General features: G+C 40.7%; 2 protein-coding genes across 4 annotated transcripts in view; one reads left to right on the top strand and one right to left on the bottom strand.

Moving 5' to 3' along the window:
* The first annotated feature begins 60 nt into the window (after window positions 1-60).
* The window catches only part of aPKC (protein kinase C iota type), a 499255-nt gene continuing 475963 nt past the window's right edge, over window positions 61-23352 (top strand). For 2 of the 3 annotated variants that reach the window (XM_065225295.1, XM_065225296.1), the window contains exons 1-3: window positions 61-734; window positions 16681-17082; window positions 17192-17312. In XM_065225295.1, the coding sequence (XP_065081367.1) occupies window positions 16906-17082; window positions 17192-17312 (298 nt within the window). In that variant the 5' untranslated portion in view covers window positions 61-734; window positions 16681-16905. The remainder of the gene's footprint in view (window positions 735-16680; window positions 17083-17191; window positions 17313-23352) is intronic. The other variant, XM_065225300.1, reaches the window with a different exon arrangement.
* Window positions 3057-4307, bottom strand: LOC135703448 (uncharacterized). Its single transcript, XM_065224697.1, has 2 exons — window positions 4174-4307; window positions 3057-3585 (listed from the first exon to the last, which is right to left on the bottom strand). The coding sequence occupies exons 1-2, from the start codon at window positions 4305-4307 to the stop codon at window positions 3057-3059; spliced, it is 663 nt and encodes a 220-aa protein (XP_065080769.1).

The following is a 23352-nucleotide window of genomic DNA, read 5'->3' as shown; positions in this document are numbered from 1 at the left end:
CGCACACACACCCGCCGCGCTTTTATCCCAGTCTGCTTTTCTGGTGTGATTCGTTTCGCGTTCGTCGTCGAAAGATTGGAGTGTGTTGCTTGCTTATGTGCTTTGGCTCCCGAAAAAAAAACGCAAAGAAACCGTAATGTTCTGCTGAAGTTCCGTCCCGAAAAGCGCGTTATTCTTTTGATTTCCTGCTTCCGTTTGTCGCGCGAGTGCACCTTCCGTTGAATTCGGTGTGGGTTGGCCGGAAATCGCCGGGCAAAAAGTGTCCTTTCTCCACCAAATAGAAACACGGTTCCCTCATCGAACGTGGCTTCTTGAGTTATTGTTCTTGTTTTCTCTGTTCGTACGTCGTTCGTCGTCGCAGCAGTGTCTCGCTCGGCCGCCGTGGATTCGCGTTTTTTTTTGACAACTTCGTCGTCGTCCGAGTGTTTTGTTTACCTTTTGCGAAAGATAAAGCAGTGGTGTTTTATTGGTTTCCTCAAAAGAAGAGTGTGATAAAAAACAGTGTGTTGTGAAGATTTTTTTCCGAATAGTAGAAAAATAAAAGTGCCTTGAAATTCGTTGGTGTGATAAACCGGTGAAGATAAAACGACTGCGGATACGGACGGATGACGTTCGCTGTAGCCACCTGTTAATTGGCGTTCGGAAAAGCAACGAAATTGCCTCCCAAAACATCGAACTACTGCAGCACCACCCCGGGAGAAAAGGGAGCAACGCAACGTATAAAAGCAGCGCGGGTAAGCAAACAACAAAGAAGATGCTGAAACGCGAAACGAATGTTTTGATTTTGGTTCTCTGGTCGTTGTGTGCAGTGCGGAACAGTTAGAATGGAAATCTAGCAAGCAGTTTCCCCTTCTCCGTCTTCCGGGTTTCGCCGTCGCCCAAGTCTAGCAGCAGCAGCAGCAGCTGCTGCTGCCTAGCGGATTGGGCACCATCTATGGAACATCATACAACACCTTATTGTGTGTTGTACCTCCTTGTACATAACGATAATTATTGCTCAATGTGCTCAGGGGGCGGCACACCACGACCGGAGGAATGAGTCATGTCGCGATGACACACAACAAGGGTGTCGTCAGCTATTTCCCATCCTCCGACCGAGCCATCTATCCGGTGGGAAAATCTCGGCAGATTCGATTGTCCCCGCAATAAGGCTGATAAGGTTGTAGTCTTGGTTCGCCATATAGAGAGGCATCGATCCAACCAAATACAATACACCCCCTTTTCTGTTCCAGAAAAGTTTCGCAATGTTTCCGATAATCGCATACGCTACGTCGTGTGTGTAGTGCTGTAGTAGGAGTGAAGGAATGCAATGCGAGCCAGCGAGAATGGAAACCTCTGTACATTAGGTTATACTTTGCTTTTCCTATGCTGTTGCTGCCGACTGCTGCTTTTCTTGTTCTTGTTCGTTCGCTGCGCTGAAGAAACATCGATGGAAGTCGGCTTCTGTTTGTATCAGCATACAGTGCGATTGAAGGGCCAGGGTTGTACTGAGTGAAGGGGACAACAAAAGTTGTTTTAAGTTTAATACATGGCGTCGGCGTTGAATTAGACTGGGGTTTATTTGAAATTGTGCGGGCAAAGGAATACGTGAAGTTGATAAACGTCGCTAGAACTATTCCAAAGTCGCAGACAGTATATGAGCAAGATTAACGGGCACTCTTTTGCCTGTGGATTTGAGGACATACCTCAAATCCTCTCATTCATCAAGTGAGCTAGGCAAAGGTAGTGCGCATTTGATTAGTATTGTCGCATCAATGGACTTTCGCTCAATTTCAACTTCTGTTCAATTTTCACACTGCCGTACTCTAACGGAACTATCAATCTATTATATTTAGAACTTTCTCTTGCTAATAAATAATCGCACTAAAGCCTCATGTGAATACATGGGATAGGCACAGCTTTTTTTTGTTGCGAATATGTTTTTTCATACTTCAAAAGTTCCATGCCTTCCCTATGTTGGCGCCTATGCTTAAAGTTTGTTCTCTTTTGAATCTATTGACACCGAATAAATCTGAAACTGGTATACCAAGCCTCACAAGTTTGATGAACCAAAGGCTGGTAATTTTTGCAACTAAATCTATAAACAACAACAATCAAAACTCCACAATCAGTGATTCAGAAGAAGAGAACAGCAACAGCTCAGGAGAATTGTGGAACCAAGGAATTAAACAACATCAAATCCAGAAGTAGCAATATCCTAGGAAAACTTGGAGTCTCCCTCCCCTTGTAAAGTGGTCACCACACCAAAGATCCCGCCATGGAAGAGAAAAGCTATAACAGTTGATAAAACTATACTAGCCGCTAGCAGAAATGGAAATAACCAACCCGAATTGCGAAAACTATTCGACCAGAGAATACATACCAAATATTCGCCGCACAACTCAATTTACACGGATGGGTCAAAAAATGAATTTGCAACCGGATTCAGCGTAATCACTGAAGAGGAGATCATACACAGACGATCTCACAATCATCTTAATATCAACTGCGTTGAAAGCCTGGCCATAATAGAGGCTCTCAGATGGATTACAACCCAGGAGAGAGTAGGTGCATTTATTAAATGCACTGACTCTCTAAGCGTGATTACAACATTAGAAAAAAAGAACATAAAAACTGTTCTTAAGGATGAAATTATACAACTGTACAATGAAATAATCGAAAACGGGACATCAGTGACTCTTTTTTTTTGGGTTCCCAGTCACATTGGCATCCCAGGTAACAAAAGAGCTGATAAAAAAGTAAAATTGGCACTCCAGATGAACACAATAATGCAAAAGACAGTAGACCATCGTGAAATTAAAACCATTATTAAAACCTATTAAAACCAGTATGACCAATAAATGGAAGGTCGAATGGAACGCTACCAATAACAACAAGCTTAGAGAAATCAAAAATTCAGTTGCACCCTTCCAAGAGGCCATCACAGGAAACCGTAGAGAGGATGTTATACTTACTAGGCTACGGATAGGCCACACCCAACTGACACACTCATACTGTTCACGCACATAAGAGCGATGGTAACCGCCGGTGTCTCACGCACTTAATTCCAACACGCATCATCCTAAATCATCCTGGACTACAGGGCCAACCATTAACCCATCGTTGAGCGAGAATCCCGATGTAGTTTTGCACGAAGCATCGAATACAACGCGCAGTTTCGTTGTCGTGCTATCCGGTTTCAACACGGCATGGTGCGGCAGGAAATAGCACGCTGACTCTGACAGATCTTCTTCTCGTACCTTCTTCATGTGGCCCATCGACAAATACTCCTCCATGAACTCGCAGTACAGCTCCTTCAACTGCGGATTGGTAACGAATCGCTTCTCCAAGCTTGCAAATCGTTTCTCAGCGCTACGCCTTGAATCTCCCAAGCGTTCAATGATGTGCTCCTTCTTGGGCAGCGACACCACAAAACGACCATCGTCGTCACGAACAGTGGTCTGCTTGAAGATCTCCTCGCATGTAGACTCTTCCACGGAATACGTGCTCTTGACGTGACAACTCTCGAGCTCCCAAAAACGAGTCAGCTGTTCTTGAAGTTCAGTCATTGAACACAGCGTTGTAGACGTTTTGGGAACGGAAGACCTGAAATCGAATACACGCCCGGACACGATCCATCCAAAAACGGAGTTTTGGAAGGTAGGGCCATCCTCGTTTAGCCTGAACCTTCCTTCGCATAACAGATTCATGTAGTGTTCTGCGCCGATTATCATGTCGATATCCAATGTCTGGTAGAAGTTGGCCCGAATAAAAATTTACCATACAAAGACAATAGAACCTATTGTTACAATACAATAAAACCTATTGTAGCAACAATAAATGTTATTATTAAAAACAATAAAAATACAATAGAACTTATTGTTATGTACAATATAATCTATTGTTTATGAGACATTTACAATAGAAAAGGGGGGTTGTTAGTTACCGTAACCATAAAAAAATCAATTTTTTCTCCAACAAATTTGATCTCATAACAATAAATTTTATTGTTCTTTATTGTGCAAAATTTAGATTCCATAGAATTTGTTATAAACCTGTTGTGGTGACTATTTGATTATCTGGCCAATACAAAAGAATTACAATAAAATTAATTGTCAACAATATAATCTATTGTATTGAATTGGTATTTTATTGTAATTTTATGGTTATTTTTATCCGGGGGGGTCTGCCAACACCATATCCTCTGGTAGATTCCACTGGCTAATTTCGACCTCTTCACTCGGGAGTGGAATAGTTAGCTTCGGGAGGACGTTGAACTGCATCACTTCTTCGTAGTCTGAGATGCTGGCGAAGCGAGGGCTGATCATGCCGCAGACAGCGTTTTTCGATACAATTCCTGAACCCCCAATACCTTTCACTGACAAATAGTCCGGAAATTGCTTGAGTTTCATCCGTCGACAGAAGTCGGATGTCACGAAGCAATACTGGGAGCATGAATCAAGCAACGCTCTGGCTAGCATTCCCAAGTAACCAACAAGCCCGTTAATCGCCCTTTTTGGTATATAAGGCTGCTATACGACTGACATAAAGTTCGGACACCCTATATTTACCTTATATCGCAAAAAGGGCGATTATCGGGTAGTTAGCGGGCTTGGTGGTTACTTGGGTTGTGCTTCCCTGGCTATCGCACACACGTACCATAGCGGTTGACAGAAGAACTTGGCGTGTATGTGATCTTGTTTGTGTTGGGAGTGCTACAGTATTTTGTAATGTGTTGGATCGGTCTGTGGCAGGCTGTGGGTTAATGCAATGCGATTGTGTATTGACGATTGGTAGTGAAGTGGATGGTTCGTGTTGGTTTGTGGTTGGTGCTGTTTGCTGTGTTGGAGATCCCGATTGTGCTTGCTGTGTATGTTTTTGATATTCACTTGAGGGTCGTTTTGTCGTCTGTGGAACGGAGGATTTTTGGTAAGCACTGTCCGAATCCGTATGAAGCAGGGAATGGTGTTTCCTTGCACACTGACAGCAAAATCCTTTGCTGCAGTTCCTTGCCAAGTGCCCTGATGACAAGCAGTTGATGCACAAACCGTTCTTCCTCACTGCGTCATAACGTTCCGAGATCCTCATCTTCTGGAACCGTTTGCACACGAATGCAGAGTGGAATGATTCGGAGCAAAAGCAACACCTATTAGTGGAGGAGGTCGACGAATGACTCGCACCAATCTTCGGTTTCCTGAATTCAACAGGGGTGGGCGGCGCAGTGGTTCTTCAGGAAGTTCACTAGGTTTCTGTAGGTCGGTACTTCCTTCGAGTTATGTGACGTCTCCCAGAGTCGAAGAGTCCCAGGGTCGAGCTTCGAACACACCATGTGCACCAGAATGGTACTCCAACCTTCGGTTCTCTCCTCCATTTTCTGCAGCATTTGGAGATTCTTTTCGAAGTCACTGACGATCTGGCTGAGTGATTCGAAACTCTCCTTCATCATTGGCTCAATTGCGAAAATGGCATCCAAGTACGCTTTCACGATCAGCTTCTTATTGTGGTACCGATCTTCCAGTGCATTCCAGGCCACCTCGTAGTTTGCAGCAGTAAGCTCAACGGCATTTATTTCTAAAAGCGCGTCTCCAGACAGTGATGAACGAAGGTACGTGAATTTGTCCATGTCAGTGAGATCACGGTTCTGGTGAATCAAGCTCTGGAATGCATCACGATATGAAACCCAATCGCGCAACTTGCCGCAGAATGTGGGCAGTTTAATCTCCGGAAGCTTGACCTTCGAAAGAATGGGTCCAGAAACCGGTATTGATGGTGCAGGATTTGCCGATAACATTTTCTGCCGCCATTTTACTAACGCAGCCTTGGTCTTGCAGTAGCTATTCTCAACGTGCTTCGTCATAGCTTCGCTTTCATCTTCCCTCTTCTTCGACGCACTTTCAAGCCTTCCTTGGAATCTGCTATTTCTTCCTCGTCGACTTCATCTATTATCACGTCTATCTTTTTAAGCACTTCAAAAAATTCAATGAATGCACTCTCTAACAGCTGCAAACGAACTTCAACCTCATCGTTATCACGCTCTTCGTTGTAAACTTGCACGAAACTGGCTACAGAGTTTATACTGTTCAGTATGCGCTTCTGCCTCTTCAGCAAACTTCTTAAATCACTCGCCATGATTCGGGTATCACTACTGAAATCACTGAGTCACTAGTAAGTACACACTGCACAGGTAAGTTCGTTTGCACTGTCCACTTTCACCACACTTTCCTCTATCGCACTGATCTGCACTGCTGACTGCGAATCGACTCGACGTTCCACGCGCCGCGAGACGAACTGACCACCCAAGATTGACTACAGCGAAAGGGAATTCAACCAGCGGAAATCAAGTAAACCAGAACTACCAGCAAAGTCCTAGACCAATTCTGAAGGCGAACGAATCACAGGGACCAGATCCACTAAATCAAAAACACAATGTCGCATGCAACAATTTAGATTTTATTGCAATTAACCTTCACAGACATTTGCACTTTTTATTGATGGCACTCGTCATGCATCGAGCCACCACAGACCACACATGCACTGTACTTATCTGACTCCAATTAATATCGAACAGCGCTGCTTTCGTCGTCGATCTCGCTCGTCCGTCGAAGTCCGCTCCGTCTCCGCTTGCCAACAGGAACCACTATCGATCAACTAGTTCAGCAGCAATCCGTTATTCTTTATTCACCTCGAATGTTTTATTATTGGGTATTATAAGTAACCCAAAGCAAATGCGCGATGGCGAAATTTCAATTCGCGCTTTTGTCCCGCACTGCACAAAGCAAGTGTCCTTTTTCCGATCGCCCAACGGCGCACTTTACATTCGCGCGAAACGACACCTCGATTGAATCCGGCTCGAAGGACCAATTTATGTTCACGCACATAAGAGCGATGGTAACCGCCGGTGTCTCACGCACTTAATTCCAACACGCAGTGATATCGTCACTATAAATCACCTTTAATCGCGGTTAGAGATACTTTTATTTGGCTTATAATACAACGTTTATTTGCCGTCGGCCGATCGCGGGGATGGTTTATTTACTACTAACAGTACTACCACAGAACAGATAGGTAACATGGGAATCAGAAACGGAGCCATTTAAATTTCAATTGGTAGTGACACCTAGCGGTGGAGAGAACGCTTTTTACACTCAAAATTTATTTACACTTATACCACCTTTTACCATTTATACCAAACATACCCAAGATTCATATATTGAAAGGTGTGTACACTTCTGTTGGTGCTTATGTATAGAGTGTCTTTAGGAAAGATGAGAAATTCTTATTTATTTTTTAGATTATATGCTTGTTTTGAATTCTTCTTCTTCTTCGAATTTAAACTTATTGCTTATTGCATATAAGCTTATTGCATGCTCTGAGCTTATGTCGTTTTCGTTTTTGCGGTGCAGCACTGGTGTAGTGTAAGCAGGAATAAGCACGAGTCTTTGACAGCTCAGATCACTTCCTACCCACAGATTTCATCAATGCTTCCTGCAAAAGCAAAGGGTAAGTAAAATGCTAATTGTGGAGTGAGACGATCACATAAAAGAAAAACTGTATTTATGATTGTTTTGCTAATTCTAGTACGATTATCATAATTCCGTACACTTTGATATTCAAAAACACAATTAGAATAAGACATATCCAAAGTTTAACGATAGGAAATATTATCATCAGCGGGTATTTATTTGCATCATGTTCATTTATCTGCAAACAATTAACACTCTAAGACTTCATTTACCCCCGTTGCGATAAAAGGGAAAGAAGTGCCGAAGCTGACATTCCCCCTAATTAAAAAATATCCAATCTTTCATTCATCCTGAATTCTCAAAACTATATTCAATACACATGCAGATCGCTCTACCTATAGGATTAGAAAATATCTTGGGTTGTGAGAGGATATGTCGAAGGAATGGCAGGGAAACTCTCTTTACTCCAATGGCATTTCTCATGGCCGTGTGCGTTTGTATTAAAAAGCAAAACATCTTCCGTCTTTCACTTTTTATGCGTAAAACCGTCGTCCAGAAAAAGTGAAATCATAATGCATTTCGTCGTAGAAAAAAATCGTTCCATTCACGACGGATGACCTCATTGTTTACGATTTATGAGAGGGAAAGCGAATACGAGCTTATCAGTCATGTAGCATATAGTAACATGCCGTCTCTTTTGTTCTTTCAGTCCTCCTGGTAGCAGTTAGTGGGACACTACACTCGATATAGGCAACTCAGTGGCGCCTTGTTGCTAGTTTTCCCAGACTTTTCGATTCGTTGCGTGTGTAATAATATTTTTTGCATTTCTTTGCTTAACGCCTTTGATGTTTTGATCGAATAATTCAATGAAATAATTAAATAAATGTTGTCATGTTTCTTCTACATGTAACATTTGAATGCTCATCAGTACATAGTGGCTTTAGCATTTTTGAATCCAAGGTTAGTTGTGTACTAGGATTTAATATTTTTCTTTCAATCTGGCATTGCTGGTACTAGTATAATGGACAACAAGAATCGTACAGTACTATCCTAATATTTTGATCGTGTGAATCAAATGAAAACTTTACCGTTTTATTAAAGTACGTTAAATTATTTTTTTACTAAAGATTGCTAGTATTGAAAAGCCAAACGCAACGGATTATAATTATATTATGCATGGACAGCTTATTTGACACATGATATTTATTAGCATATTTGTATAGCTTTAGCTTATTAGTGGACATAAAACATTTGTTTCATGCGAAATTAATGGAACGCACCCTAATTACACGCAACAGAACAACGGCTCTCTAAACAAATCTTTACACTTTTAACATTGAAATCAGTGGTTATGTAAGGAAATTGGTTTAGTTTTGTTGCTATTGATACGTGGAGCCTTGCTTATTTCTTAGACAAATATTGCCTTTTTTTAATGTGCTATGAAACTTTCAGAAATTTTGGTTGCAAAATAAGAAAGTTATTTAATTTTTTGAGTTTGTGGTTGAAACAAAATAAACCGTTTAGAATTGTCTCCGAAAAAAGTGCACACACAATAACAGTTGTAACTTTTTAATCATCGTTTTCAGAGAAGATTATTGTGTACATAGTGCAATTTTTTGACGATCTAGAAGGTTTTATACCAAATTACAATGGAGTGAACACACTTCTCTCAGAAAAAAATGTGCACACTATTCCAGGCCTCCGCTGTTCGGTAAATTTTTAAACTACGGTTTGTTTAGTAAAAAGTTTAAAAATCAGTGAAAAATTCAAAAAATAATAAATTTATACGGAACATATACATATATACAGACTTCGTTTAGTTAACCCCATTTAATAATAAAAATAAAAATAAAACTTGTCAATTTGACTGATTACTCACCTGTAACGGAAATTTGAATATTTTATCGACTTATTTAGATGTTCAAAAATTCAGTAAAATTCTACCGGTCTCATATATAAAATCAGCGGTTGCAAGAAAATTAGTGGATCATTGATGCTTTTGATTTGGGTCTTACCTATTTTTGCAGGTGAATGAGATGTAATTCAAAATATTGTGCAGTTTCTTTCATGTTTTATAGTTTTATAATCTGTAACTTGAACAAAGAACATACCGAATTAATAAAACATAGTAAAATGTACTATTTTGCACTTCTAATGGGAATGTGTTATGGTCAAAATCTAGGGGTGAAAATTATCTCAGAATTTCATAAAAATATAATTTGAAAAATATTTTCCATGAAAATTGAGAAAAGTTGCAAGGAAAAACCGAAAGAACCATTTTCTAAGTAATCAATTTTTTTCAATATTTTTTCGAAGGATAAGTGTGACAGTTTTTAACCCTAGTTGTCATCTAATTGACCCTATTTTGAATTTCAGATTTTTTCATTCATTATATTATTTATTTCGCTACAATGTTAGAGCACAAAACTGGAGCATTAGTTTTAAAACTGACACACTTACCCTACTTGAAGATTTCTTATCTTTCACTGGTGAAAACTTCAGGATGGATTTTCTTATTTTTTGTGTTAAGATCAAAAATCTAACTAATTGAAAATTTGAATATAAAACATTATTTTTACAATGCCACCCTCAAAATTGCAAAGCAAGTGATGAATGTAAAAATCCGTAAACTTGTGGGCAAAATTTCTAAAAAAAATCTGAGACTCCTCTTTGGCACAAACCTACAGACAGATCTTTTGAACCATATCATTTTGTCCGCGCACGGAATTTAAACTTTTACGTTGCGTTTTCGTTGTTGTGTAGTTGAATTGAACAAATAATACACCAATTGTTTGACCATACCTTGACCGAACCTTATTATTATTATCATACAGAGTCTGAGTTACACAAACACATTTGCAATCACCTTAATTAAAAACGAGACATTTCACCAACATCCCATCAAATATGTTTTTAATTGGTTCAAACAAATTGTGATACTAATAGTAATTTTATGCAAAGCAATGTAATACCCTATTCACGTATTCCAACAAAACCGTTAGAATTGCGTCAATAATGATTATTTTTGCCAAGCATTGAAAAAAATAAAATTTAATGTTTGCATGTTGAAACAATTAGGAGCGTACTGTAAGCAAAATGTTTTAACGGTAATTATACCAATTTATACAAGATTTGAAATCATCATGTGCACTGCAAAATGAAAATAGAAAGGAATAGCAAAAATTACATGAAAAGCATGAGCTCAGTTTCAGATGAAACCGTTTGCTCTGAGTTACCTATCTGTTCTGTGGTACTACCTACTCTTCCTGATCATCTGTTTTTTCGCATGTAGTAGGAAAGATACACGACCACCGTTCAACCGTACGCTAAAGCCTTTCCTATTCATTCTACACAGCTGGTTGTATGGTGCACAATAGCGTACGGGAGAGAAAATTGAGAGTGAGTGATCGCGTATTAGGATGGCTCTCGCAACATAAATGCAAGTTATAATTATACGTTTGGCGCGATCACATACCTACTGGACAAAACAGACCCACCTAAGTGCAAAAAATGCAACCAAGCACTTAGTGTAAAACACATCATCGTCAACTGCCCCGGGTATGATGAGGTAAGAGAAAAAATCGGCCTTCAACCCAACATGAGGGAAGCTTTAGCTGACGACATCACACGAGCAAAAAAAGTGCTTGAATTCTTCGAAGAAATTGAGCTGATCGATGAAATATGAAAAACCAAAAACACTAAACACGCGGTATAAAACGGAGAAACTTCAGCCCAGCTGTACAGTTGCTAACACATCAGCCAAGACCAACCTATTACGAGTACTAAAAATGGGAAATTCGGATTCCAAGGACCAGGAAGTAAAACAAATTGGAGACCAACAGGTCACTGTTATAGAAAACCAGGAGATTCACACGGAGTTCCACTCTCAACACGAGTGGAAACTCCTTGTAATAATGGTAGCAGTACTAGCGCTCATCGCGCTGAAAATTTTAAAGTTGACATGGAGGTTCTGAAAGAAGCAGGCATTCAAAACAGCCCGCTCCGTGGCCACCATCCAACAAGTTTAAGACACCAACAAGAAGACCAGCAAGATGACCGCCAGGATTAATGCCGAATCAAAACGAAATGATGCATTGTAGGGAACGAGCCAAACGCCAGTGAAGAAGACAAACAAGAATTAGTGAAACTAATTTATTGTAATTAGTGTATAAAGACCCGAATGAACAAAAAGGGGTCTATAATACAAATAAAAAAAAGTTTAAAGCATGTAGTTTCAAATGGCGCCAATAAATTTTAAATTTGTTTATAAATGGCTCAGCTATGGCTTTTCAAATATTGCAAGTTTGCCGTTACACATTTTACCGGAAGCATCGGAGTTCGGAGTGTTAAGAGAATTTTGATGAATATTCCAAAGGAATTTTAAGGAGATTTTAAGAGATAACAACAAGGTATTTCAAAGAATAAAGTTGAATTTTTAGGTAGCTCTGTGAGAAATTCTATGACGATTGTGAAGAGGTCCATTTCTAATGAATACTTAAAAAAGTTATGAGAAGAATGTGAAGAAAGTTCTGATGAAAACTCTCATACCCTTGGAATATGTATTGAATTCTTATGAAATTCGAAAGATAATTTAAAGATCGCTATCGACAGTTTGCTTAGTTCGCTTTTCTCTCTTTCTTCCGTGGCTTCATTGGTCTTTCCTTCAAGATTCGGGACAGCGGCCGAGTGAAAGAGCGCTGACTTTGATAGTTTCACCTTTCATAAAAAATATCAACAGAGATTTCATAACTTTTTTAAAGTAATTTGATCTATTGTAGTATATCCCGTGTCCTTAGTTTAGTGCATGTCGTATTGCTCCATCACTATTGAGAAATGATGAAGTATTTGGTTTTGATACAGTTGTCATTCTTGCCTTCATCCCAAGGAATCGATTCTAATTGAATTAGTTTACATTCGCCGATTCTTTTTACGCCGTCATCTGAGTGCTACTCTTGGGACTTTTGTCGAGCTGATTATGTTGCATTGAACACTGCGCTTGCGGAAATTGATTGGCAATTTATCGAAACAGCCGGTAGCGTGAATGATGATGTGGATTTTTTTAGTGCTGCACTGGAAGATGCTATTTTCCGCATTGTCCCAGCACGACGACCCCTGCAAAAGCCTCCATGGTCTAACCCACACCTATGTGTGCTAGAACGTCAATGTCCTGCTGCCCTCCGAAAGTATTGTACCTCTCGCTCGCCGTACTACAAACGACTGTTCAGTTTTGCGAGTCGTAGTTATCGAAATTACAATCTTTTTCTCTATAATCGACACGTGAGACGCACAGAAGCGAACCTTCGCACGAATCCGAAAAGTTTTTGGTCGTTTGTCAACTCCAAACGGAAGGAATCCGGGTTGCCTTATTCCATGTTTCTCGGGAATGGCTCGGCTAATAGTGAAAGAGAAAAAAGGCGACTTGTTTGCTCGTCATTCCAGGCAAGTGTTCCACGATTTTTCCGCTTCGCTGACACAAGTGCTGAATGCTACAGTTGGGATGCCACGTGATGTGTTTAGTTTCGATATTCCGCGCATTTCAGAAGACATGGTGATAGCCGCAACACGCAAACTGAAGCTCTCGTTCGCCGCAGGACCTGACGGCATTCCGTCATCAGTTCTAAAACGTTGTGTAGCCAATCTCTGCGTTCCACTTGCGAGGCTATTCAATCTCTCGGCACAGCAATGTGAGTTCCCCTGCCGCTGGAAACTTTCTTATCTGTTCCCAGTCTACAAAAAAGGAGATGAACGGAATGTCGCAAATTATCGTGGACGCATCCTACGCAGGGAGGTGCTCAAAACTGTTCGAGATTATCATAAATGATGCTCTGTTCGCGTGTTGCAAAAATTATATCGATACAGAGCAACACGGCTTTTACCCGAAGCGCTTCATGTCCACGAACCTGGTGCAGTTTACTTCTAACTGTTTGTTATCACAATAGATCAAAGTAATGGTCGCAGTGATGAAAATACCCAACACGGAAAAAAAAACTGTTTGCGATGTATGGATTGAGGATTGCAATTCGATGCTGCCTATATGGATCTAAAAGCTGCATTTGACACGGTGGACCATAATATCTTGCTTGCCAAGCTGGAGATACTTGGCGTCTCGTCAACGGCTGTGGATTGGTTCAGATCTTACTTGGTGAATCGCTATGTACGGATTAAAATTGGCGCGTCGGAATCGGATGTTTTCTCAAACAACTCGGGAGTTCCGCAAGGCAGTAACCTAGAACCGCTACTGTTTTCGATCTTTTTAAACGACGTCGCCTTGCTGATACCATCAGGATGCCGCGTTTTCTATCCAGACGATACGAAAATCTACAAAATTATTAAAAGCCTCTCGGACTGTTGGGATCTCCAGAATATGTTAGGTATTTTTGCTGACTGGTGCTCAAGAAAGTTGATGAGTCTAGGCATCGAAAAATGTAACATTATTTCCTATCACCGAAAAGTCGAACCAACCATGTTTGACTATGTTCTCTACGGACGCTGTCTTGCTCGTGTAGAGCACATAAAAGATCTCGGCGTTACCTTGGACTGCAGACTCACTTTCAGAATCCACTACAATGACATCATCTCCAGAGCTAATCGACAGTTCAGTGTCAACATTTCAAAGGGGCGTAATTGCATTTGTAAACAATGGCTTCAGCCATCGATTTCTCGCGAATAAAAGCATACCCATGAATATTTGCGAGAAATCGATAGCTCAAACCATTGTTTACAAAAGCAATTACGCCCCTTTGAAATGTTGGCACTGAATATTGGGCTTTATTTTCAAAATTGCCGACGAGTTCCGTGACCCGCTATGCCTCAGGTCACTCTACTGCTCGCTTGTGCGATCCTTATTGGAGTGAAGTTTAGTTGTTTGGTGCCCCCTCTTTGTTTCGTCAACTGGCGTGACCCAATAAACTTGCCACCGTACGAGGAGCGTTGTCGTCTCCTGGGAATCGAACCATTAGAGGTCAGACGGTCGGTCGCTCAAGGTATGTTCGCTGGAAAGCTGCTTACGGGTGACATTGACTGCCCAACACTGCTGTCACAGCTAAATATGTATGCCCCTGAGAGGCCTCTTCGTCAACGCGACTTTCTGTTTTTGGAACCACGGCGCCGAAATTATACACAATACGAGCCAATTCGAGCAATCAGCCGGCAATTCAACTACTTCTTTTATATGTTCGACTTCAATGTATCAGCTGACGTGTTTCGTCATCGGTTACTTGACCTTTTCCGTACCGTTGACCGTAACTATTTAGTTTAAGTTTTATTCATTTAGACAATAATTGTCAGTTGAATTTTTCATTATACAAATACAAATACAAAGGTCCCGCTATTTATACCCTTCGGAGTGTTGAAACACCCTCCAAAGGCGCGTCCCTTTGTCAGTTAAAATTGGATTCCTTAGCAACAAAAACAAGCAATGGCACCGATAATGACCATGTATCAGAACCCTAGTCTTAACCACTTCAAGTCTAGGGAACAACGAATAGAAGATTAGGAGTCACATAGGTGAAGACTAACTCTCATTTTTTCCTTGCTTTAAGATCATCCTCGGTCCAGGCAACCCGAGGACTTATCACTACCAACAAGGCATAAACAAGTAACAGGGACTAAGATGTGTTCCTTTGATTACTGAAGAATCCTGTTCCCCTAGTTTGAAGTAGTCAAGATTAGAAATCGGTGGTAGATCTTACATCCCGTAACGTACCACGAAAAGGTGATCTACCCACGTTACAGGGCATGGATCTAAGATTGGCCAATCGCTAAAAATCTGCTATTTATCAATTTTATGTAGATGAGCGCATTATTATAGTAAAGTCGTTGGTCCCCGGTTTATGACTTGATGGGTCGATAACCCTACCTGAATTGTGGGAGCTGCCTCTTTAACGTCGGTAGCATTGGTGCTCAGCAAGGAAAACAAGATCAACGAAAAACAAATCAAGGGAAAAAAGAAGGTGAACACACTGTGGCTGTTAGCTGTAGATGATGTTTTATCTTTCACAAAATGTAACGGTTTAGTAAAACAACCAAAAATGTACGATTAGTTAAATTGATTACCTGTCCCATGAACAGGTTGGACATGCGGACGAGAAGCTTTTGTCTTGTAAAGAGTTCTTCGTGAATTTTCGAAAATCAAACAAATTGCTATCTTCGTAATGACTCCGTGATCCTTCCAGCTCAATTGCATTTGGTGTTATGCTTAATTGAAGTGTAGATTGCACAACGTGCGAAAATTAAAAAAAAAAAAACTTGGAAATAGCTAATTGTTCTCGTAATCGGGATTTACTGGTCACCATGAACATTTGAAAAATACTTAAGCAGTTTGAGAGCTATTTCAATTCACATTCGGTCAAATAGCATTCAACATAATAGCGTTCGGTCTAATGGCGTGTGTATTGTGTATTCAAAATGGATGCGACCGACCCAGCTAGGCGAGGAGAGTAAAGCTGGTTTTAAACGAGGCAAGTCAACTGATTAACTCCGTTGAACTTAACTGACTCGAACGCGAATTGAACGTTTAAACCATGCCATTCATTTGAATTGATCAACTCACTTGAATTGAAAAAAGTTGAACCAGGCTCAACCTTTCAAAGGTTGTAGTAGTAGCAAAAATCCCGGTTCAAGTACCTAATAATGATCAGGTCTATTAGAGGGCTCTACACATTTAAATTATTTCGCCGAGATTCCAACAACCGAGCAGTACTGCAATATATTTAGCTGAGATTCATTAAAACATTTGCCGAGACTCAGCTAACAAATAATATTTTGCTGAGATATCAGCTAACAAACAGATATTTTGAAGAGATATCAGCAAAAGTAAATGCCGAGGTAATCGGCTGTTGAAGATTTTACCGAGCTAGATTAAGTGTGAGAATTATGGAAGATACAACAAAGTAGAAAGGAGGAAGAACAGAGGATGGTGTGTAGGAAAGGAGGAAGTTTTGTATTCGATAAATTAAGTGAAAAAAAAAACTACGGTTCAAGTTCAACCTCATTTTCAGGAAATAGAAATTTGAAGTCACAGGTCGTTAAACGAATGTCGTATTTATTCCGGCTGGATCAGACAACTGACGGCCAGTGAAATATATCCACCGACTGATATTCACAACCCATACCTTTTAGCACATTTAGCGCTATTTAGCATATTTTCTCTATTTCTAAACAATCGATAGCATTTCCCCCCTTACTAAACTGCAATGTTAAAGCCAAGTTTTTGTATTCCTGTTCTTTCTGTTTTTAGCACTCCCATCATCCTGAACATTGTTGCAGCATCCAGTGGGCGTTATTTCGCACAATCCCGGCAAACGGCTCGCACATCGGTCCTGATTGCTAGGAAGCAAGCTCGTCACAAAGCGAGATAGAGACAAAAAACGACACCTTCGACGGCCGACCGACCGGTTGCTGGTGCCGAACGTTAATTGAAACACCACACGGACCCGCGGGAAGAACCTAAAACAAAAAAAAAATGCCGATACAGATCGCCAACGAGAGCAACAACAGCGGCGGGGGCGGAGGTGGCAACGAGATCAAAGTGAAAATTGCCTATAGCGGCGAGGTGATGATCACCTACATCGATGAGAGCATCACGTACGAGGGCATCTGCCGGGAGATACGGGAGATTTGTCGCTTCTCGCCGGACCAGGTGAGAACCCCACTAGCTAAAATAGGAAAAATGACTGTCGTAGCCGTCGTCGTTGGAATCAAAAAGTCACGTGCTTTGGTTTGTTTGCTTGTCATTGCTTGCCTTGTAGGTTTTCACCATGAAATGGGTTGACGAGGAGAACGACCCATGCACCATCCAGTCGGACCTGGAACTGGACGAAGCCATCCGGCTGTACGAGGTCAATCGCGACTCGGAGCTCGTCATACACGGTGAGTACAGGGGATTTCTAGTTTGGGGACTGTCGGTGCGAAACAAACGCCATGAATGAATAAACTAGAACGGGCCGGGGACACTTTTTTTTTGAAACTCCACATGTGGCGTTTAGTGCCGACAATGATGATGGTGATGACGATGGAAATGAGTTGTCGAAAACAGTAGCCGGCCGGCTGAATGTTATCCAATTTGCTTGCTTCTCTTTTTTTCCCGGTTTCGAACGTGCATGTCACGTGTCCCGGAAGGGACAATTAAGGATAAGGCAATCAATATTTTTGTCACTCCTGAAACAAGTTATACAATTTGTTATCCGTTCTATGACAATTTCCATAATCCGCAGATCATCTTTCGGAAACAAGCAAAAACCCCTCCCCCTCTCCCGCTCAAAAAGTATATTTCATATGCCATTCTTCCTTCAGCATCCGGCTTGAAAGCAGAGCAAAAAATGAACGGGTGAAGACCCACCGGGAATAAAAGGTGCCCCCGAAAACCCAACATCTATCCCCATTTATATCATCGGATTATCATTTCCTCGCTTATTTATTATTTCCCGGCAAAACTAAAACAACAACCGACAACCGAGTCCAAACTAAATACGAGGTGAGAAGGTAGGTACTCAGAGACATGTCATCGGCCCCGCGCCATCGTCGATGTCGACAGCAGCGACGACAGCGATGGGATTACACAACCAACATTCCTAGTGCAGCGCTGGTCCACCGCAGCCACCCGGGTTGACCTTTTTCTGCTGTCGTTGGGATTAACCGTAGTTTGCGACCCCCCCCCCCTTTTGTCGACACTAATTCCGAAACGTGTCGGGCAGCTTCTGGTGGAGATGATATCCTGTACCTACCTTTCCCCACTAGTTCGGATTCGTTCGTTGCGGGTAAACTGACGGTGCATATTGCATAATAGCAGGGGCTCAGGGATCAGCAGTAGAGTTCTAGTTTTGCTTCATTATCCGGAAGTATTTAAAAGTTTACAATCTGTTTCTGCCTCTTGTTGATGTTGTCGTCCCCGTCAGCCATTCCCGATGGTATTGCGACATGTGTCTGAGGGAGGAAAAGTTTCTGTGGGCATGGGTAATCTCCTGATGGAATTGGTACTTCCGTTTCGAATATTGAGGTGCGGTTTTTTCAAAAGGTGAGTGCCGGCAGAAGTTTGAAAAAAAGATCCGGAAGCTGGCAGTATAACGATGAACTTACAATTGCATGTGCCAAAAATGGTCCTTGTCGTGGGGAAATGTTTCACCATGGCTTATGCGATATGAGTCAGCTTCGGGGTTTGTGTTGTTATTGAAAAGGTGTCTTTTATTTCAAACAGATCCAAATGTTTGAAGGATTTCTACTATCTGAAGTTAAGGATGTAGGGACAATCGGGAATCGTAAAAAACCGGGAAATATCAGGGAATGTGATTGGAGCCCTACAATAAAGGTTTAGTAACTATTTCAATTAAAATCTGCAAAACGATATAGTGGTTCTCAGAATTTCATAAAAATTGGTAGTTTTGTTCCTTATCGCAAAACATTAGACCCGTATTGTTTTATTTTGTCATTAGGGTAACCATTTCCATGTGGCCTTGGGGATAGTTGTGGGAACTTTTAAAAAGTTCTTGGTACATCAGAAAACCTAGATCTAGAGATCTTTGGGGAGTTTCAGAGATCTTAAGGGCAGTTCCTGTAACTTTAGTCCAGACAATTCAAGCAGTTTAAAGATCTATAAGCGTGAGTTTAGAAAAATTCCATAATGAGAATTAAAAAAAAAATCGAGATCCCTTAAGATGTTCCGGGAATTTCAGGGATGTTCAGTTCAGAGACCTTCAGTGAATTTTATGAAAACTTCAGAAATATTTCAGGAACTGCGTGAAGTCCAGCGAATTTCGACGAGAATTTCACTTAATTCAGAGCAGAACCGAGATCTTCAATCGAATGGAGAGCTTCAGGGAAGCTCCGAGTACATCCAGGCCGATTAGAGAATCTAAGGGCACTTCAAATAGTTTCAAAGAAATTGCAGAAACCTTAAAGACCGGAATCTTCAGAATTTCTGGAACGCAACCAAATCTATGTGCACATCCGGAAAATTATTTTAAGTATTTTAAGTATTTTAAGAGTGTTATATCATGGAAATTTCAAGAACATAAAAAAATTGCAAAAATTTAGCTAAGTTGCTTAGATTTTTCCCCCTTGATTTGTTTTTCTTCGATCTTGTTTTCTGTACTGAGCACCAATGCTACCGACGCCAGGAAGGCAGCTCCCACACCTGGACCCTACCTATCGATCCATCAACTCATGAACCGGGGACCAACGGCTTTACTTCCCTTCCGAAGGAAGGTGTGATCAGAGATGTTATGCCTCAGAACATCCCGGCGTCGCCGACTGGGATTGAACCCAGGCCTGCTGGGGTGAGAGGTAATCACGTTTAACACTACACCACCGGCGCCGCTTAAGTTGATTAGATAATATCAACGAAGTTTCATCAATCATAAAAAAAATTCGAGAACTTTTAGCAAGCGCCGATATCTTCAAGAAATTCCAGTGATCTTTTATGAAATTTAGATATTTTTAGATGGTTTCATGATATTCAGTGAAGTTCCTAGTACTTCGAGGACGATCAGTCCCATTAACTTAAGGAGATTTTCAGCAACTTACAAGGAGCTTCGTGGAATTATGGGATATTCCGAGCATTATATGATTGATCCGAAAACTTGAGAGGCGTCGGGGTCTATGAATATATATTTAAAATTTGCTGGAACATTAAACGAATTTAGAGAACGTCAGGTAAAACTTCAGGGATGTCCAGATAAGTTCCGGTACAAATAGTGAATTAAGGCAAAGTTTTGTGAGCGTTTATAAAGTTTATAAAACTTGAGGAAAATTGTGGAAACATTCAGGGCAGTCTAGAGAACTTTACGGAAATTCAGAAATCTTTGGGGCAGTTTTAATAACATCCAGCAAGTCTGGACTATTGAAGTAGTTATGAATTAGTGTTGATAATTTAAGGGCAGTTTCATGAACTTTAAAAAAAATCTTGAGAATTTCTGTGAAAATCATAGAACTATATTGATTATTTCGTTTTGATTCCAAGAAAATTGTGTAAGCTTAATGTAGTTTAAGAAATTTCAGAAAACCTCCAGAAGGGCCGAGATCTTCAGAAACATTTCGAGAACTTCATAGAAGTCTATGGAACTTAACGGAAGATACGAATACTTCAGAACTTTCATGACCATTAGCAAAATGCTGAAGCATTTCAAAGAAGGTAGTAAGCTCCAAAACTAGGGGGAATTTCAGGGGGAGTTCAGCTCTATTAGTTTCAGGAATTTATCGGGAAATATTAGAAGTTCCCAGCTTTTCAGAGGACTTCAGAAATGTTAAGAACATTATTGAGGTTTTCACATAAGTTCAGAAGCTCACGGAAGCTTAAACATTTTTAAGACAGTCCAATTAAGTTCAGGGCAGTCCAGCAAGCTTCATGAGAACTGTAAAAACTTTAGAGAGGTTTCAAGAGCATTTCCGTTAACATTAGATAAATTACTAGCGAATTGTTAAAACTTTTGAGAAGACCCATGCTTGAGGAAACTTTGGGAAGTCCGAAAAAAATTCAGGAGTGATTTTTGTTTTCATGGGAAGTATTGTGAGCATCAGGCTAGTTTCTCCAACTACAAAAGAACTTCAAGGTTCCTTCATTAACTTCAGGAACATTTTGGGAACTTTCAAGTAGTTCTGAGGACCTCAGAATAGTCCATTCCATATTGAAAAGAGATTTCTCATGAAAATTCCCTTGGAGTTCTCCTCAGCATTCACTTTGTACTCTTCAGAAACTCTCATGGAATGATTCTAGAAATTCACTTGGAACGCTTCTCTGAATTCTCTAAAAAATATCACCAGAATATACTTTAGAATACTTCTCGCAATTTCATTGAAATATTCCTCAAACATTCGTTAGAACTATCCTCCTAATTAAATTTTATTTGATTATTCCTTGGAACCTTGAAATTCTCCTCAGTCCGTTGGAAACATTCTCATAATTTCCATTGAATTCATTTCAGATTTCCTTTTGATTCTCACTCCTTCCCTTAGCTTTCTACTCATATTAAAAGTTTCTTAAGGATTCATTTGCATTTCTCCTCACAAATTTCTTAGATTTCTCCTCATAGTTTGTTTGGAAAACTCTTCTGAAATTATTTTACGAATTCCTTTCTCTTATGCTCCGGATTCGTTTTCTCCCACAAACTTCATTTGTTTATTTGTTTATTTGTTTGAGGAAATTTCATCTGACTTCAAGTCTTAATGAAACATATGTTGGGGAAAAGCCTTTAGGATTTAGGCGTAAAAACCCCATATGTTTTAACATACACATTGCAATTAAGGAACTTACAAAGGATTGTTCAACGAAGCACAAAAAGACAACAAGTAGCACAATCTTCATCAAAGTAAATAATTGGACAGACGCTCACCTACGCCATTAGTGGATTGCTTCCTGAGCCGTATCAAATCATTTATCGCCTTTATATCGGTCTATGCTGGATCCGGTGACGGAAGGTTTCAGCTGTACAGTTGAAGTCAAAGAATGTGTTGAATCGCGACGACATGAACCGTATTGGATCATGTAGGCCGCAGTTCGCAGTAGAGATGTGCGATCCGCTCCCGAGCTGTTCTATAGACCCGATTCTCTAAAGTGAGCTGATGACCCGCTGTTCATTTTTTAGGAACCGCAGCTCATCAGCTCACTGATATCACAAGTCTAAACCGTTCAATCCATCACTCATAGCGGAACTTTATTTATGTACCCGGCTCTTATTGCTGATGTTATTCCTCCAGCATATGTGCTCTCACCTCTTCTCCCATCATTTTCTGGGGGAGCGGAAGATCCGCACAAAAGCAAATAACCGAAAAGCGAAATGCAGCTCTCCAGCTTATCAGCTCAGCTCCGGATCCGAATCATCCACTCGAATGATTCACTAGGAGCTATTTAGGATGACAACTCTCAGACCCGTCCACCTCTCGGACCCGTCCAGCTCTTCGGATCTTTTTTTCTCTCTCCATTCTTCACGATTCAGCTCCGGATCCGTATCTGAACTGATGCCGAGAATAGTGAGAGAAATTCTGCTGGAGAATTAACATCAGAAATAAAATTTGAATTTAGACTGGATTGCATGACTTGAGAAAAGGCGTAACATCGTGTGCCACGTTGTCAAAAATATCATCGCGTGTCATAGGTGTAGCTATCTCGCATACATTTTTTGTTTTACTGCTATGTTGTTGGCACATTTTGCGCGCATTTTGGTTTACTCGATGGTTGATCAGTTGTTGCGTTAGTAGCGTTTTCCATTGAAAAATAAAGCCATGTTGTAAGGTACGAATTTATTGGTTTAGACTACTTTTACGATTTTAGGCAGTTTTAAGCACTAAAACCACTAATTAATTTTCCAATTTTGAATTTGTGTCATAATTTCTATAATTTCAGTGTGAGCTGAAGAGCTGTTCAAAAGAATCGACTCCCTTTAGTGAGCTCGATGGGTTTTATCCACTCAGCCAGACGAGCTGTTTTGCCCACCTCTAGTTCGCAGCACAGGGTCCAAGATGTAGGAAATTCCTATTTCGAAGAACTCACACAGGAGCGTAGATTTATTATTCGGCCAAAATTCTGGGAGAGTCGGTTTCGCCTAGTAACTGTAGCCCTACTGTTCGCCTATGTTCTAGTGTTTCAAGATCCAGGAGAAGACAACGATCCGTATAGGGTGGAAGGTTCACTGGATCATTCCAAGAGAGGTGACGAAGGGCGTCACGAATGATACTCTTTTGAACAGATTCATGCCTCGCTATCCAAACTGAACTTGATACGGGCACCATAACACTGCGCCAAATTCCAGTATAGATTGCACGAGAGTTCAGTACAGAGCTTTTAGGCAGGCAGGATCATGAAACTCGTCAGAGATCTTAATCCGAGTTGTCTGTAAGATTTGGCATTGTCCAGCGTAATTCCCAGGTCACGAACTCTGTCCACGTGCTGCAGAGGTTGGTTATCGATCGTATAATCAAA

This window comes from Ochlerotatus camptorhynchus, unplaced genomic scaffold, assembly GCF_037179485.1.
Source record: "Ochlerotatus camptorhynchus isolate MF236.1 unplaced genomic scaffold, CSIRO-AGI_Acam_v1.1 ptg000021l, whole genome shotgun sequence".
Lineage (NCBI taxonomy): Eukaryota > Metazoa > Arthropoda > Insecta > Diptera > Culicidae > Ochlerotatus > Ochlerotatus camptorhynchus.
The sequence above is the reverse complement of the archived record's forward strand: the minus strand, read 5'-3'. Positions and strand labels throughout refer to the sequence as shown.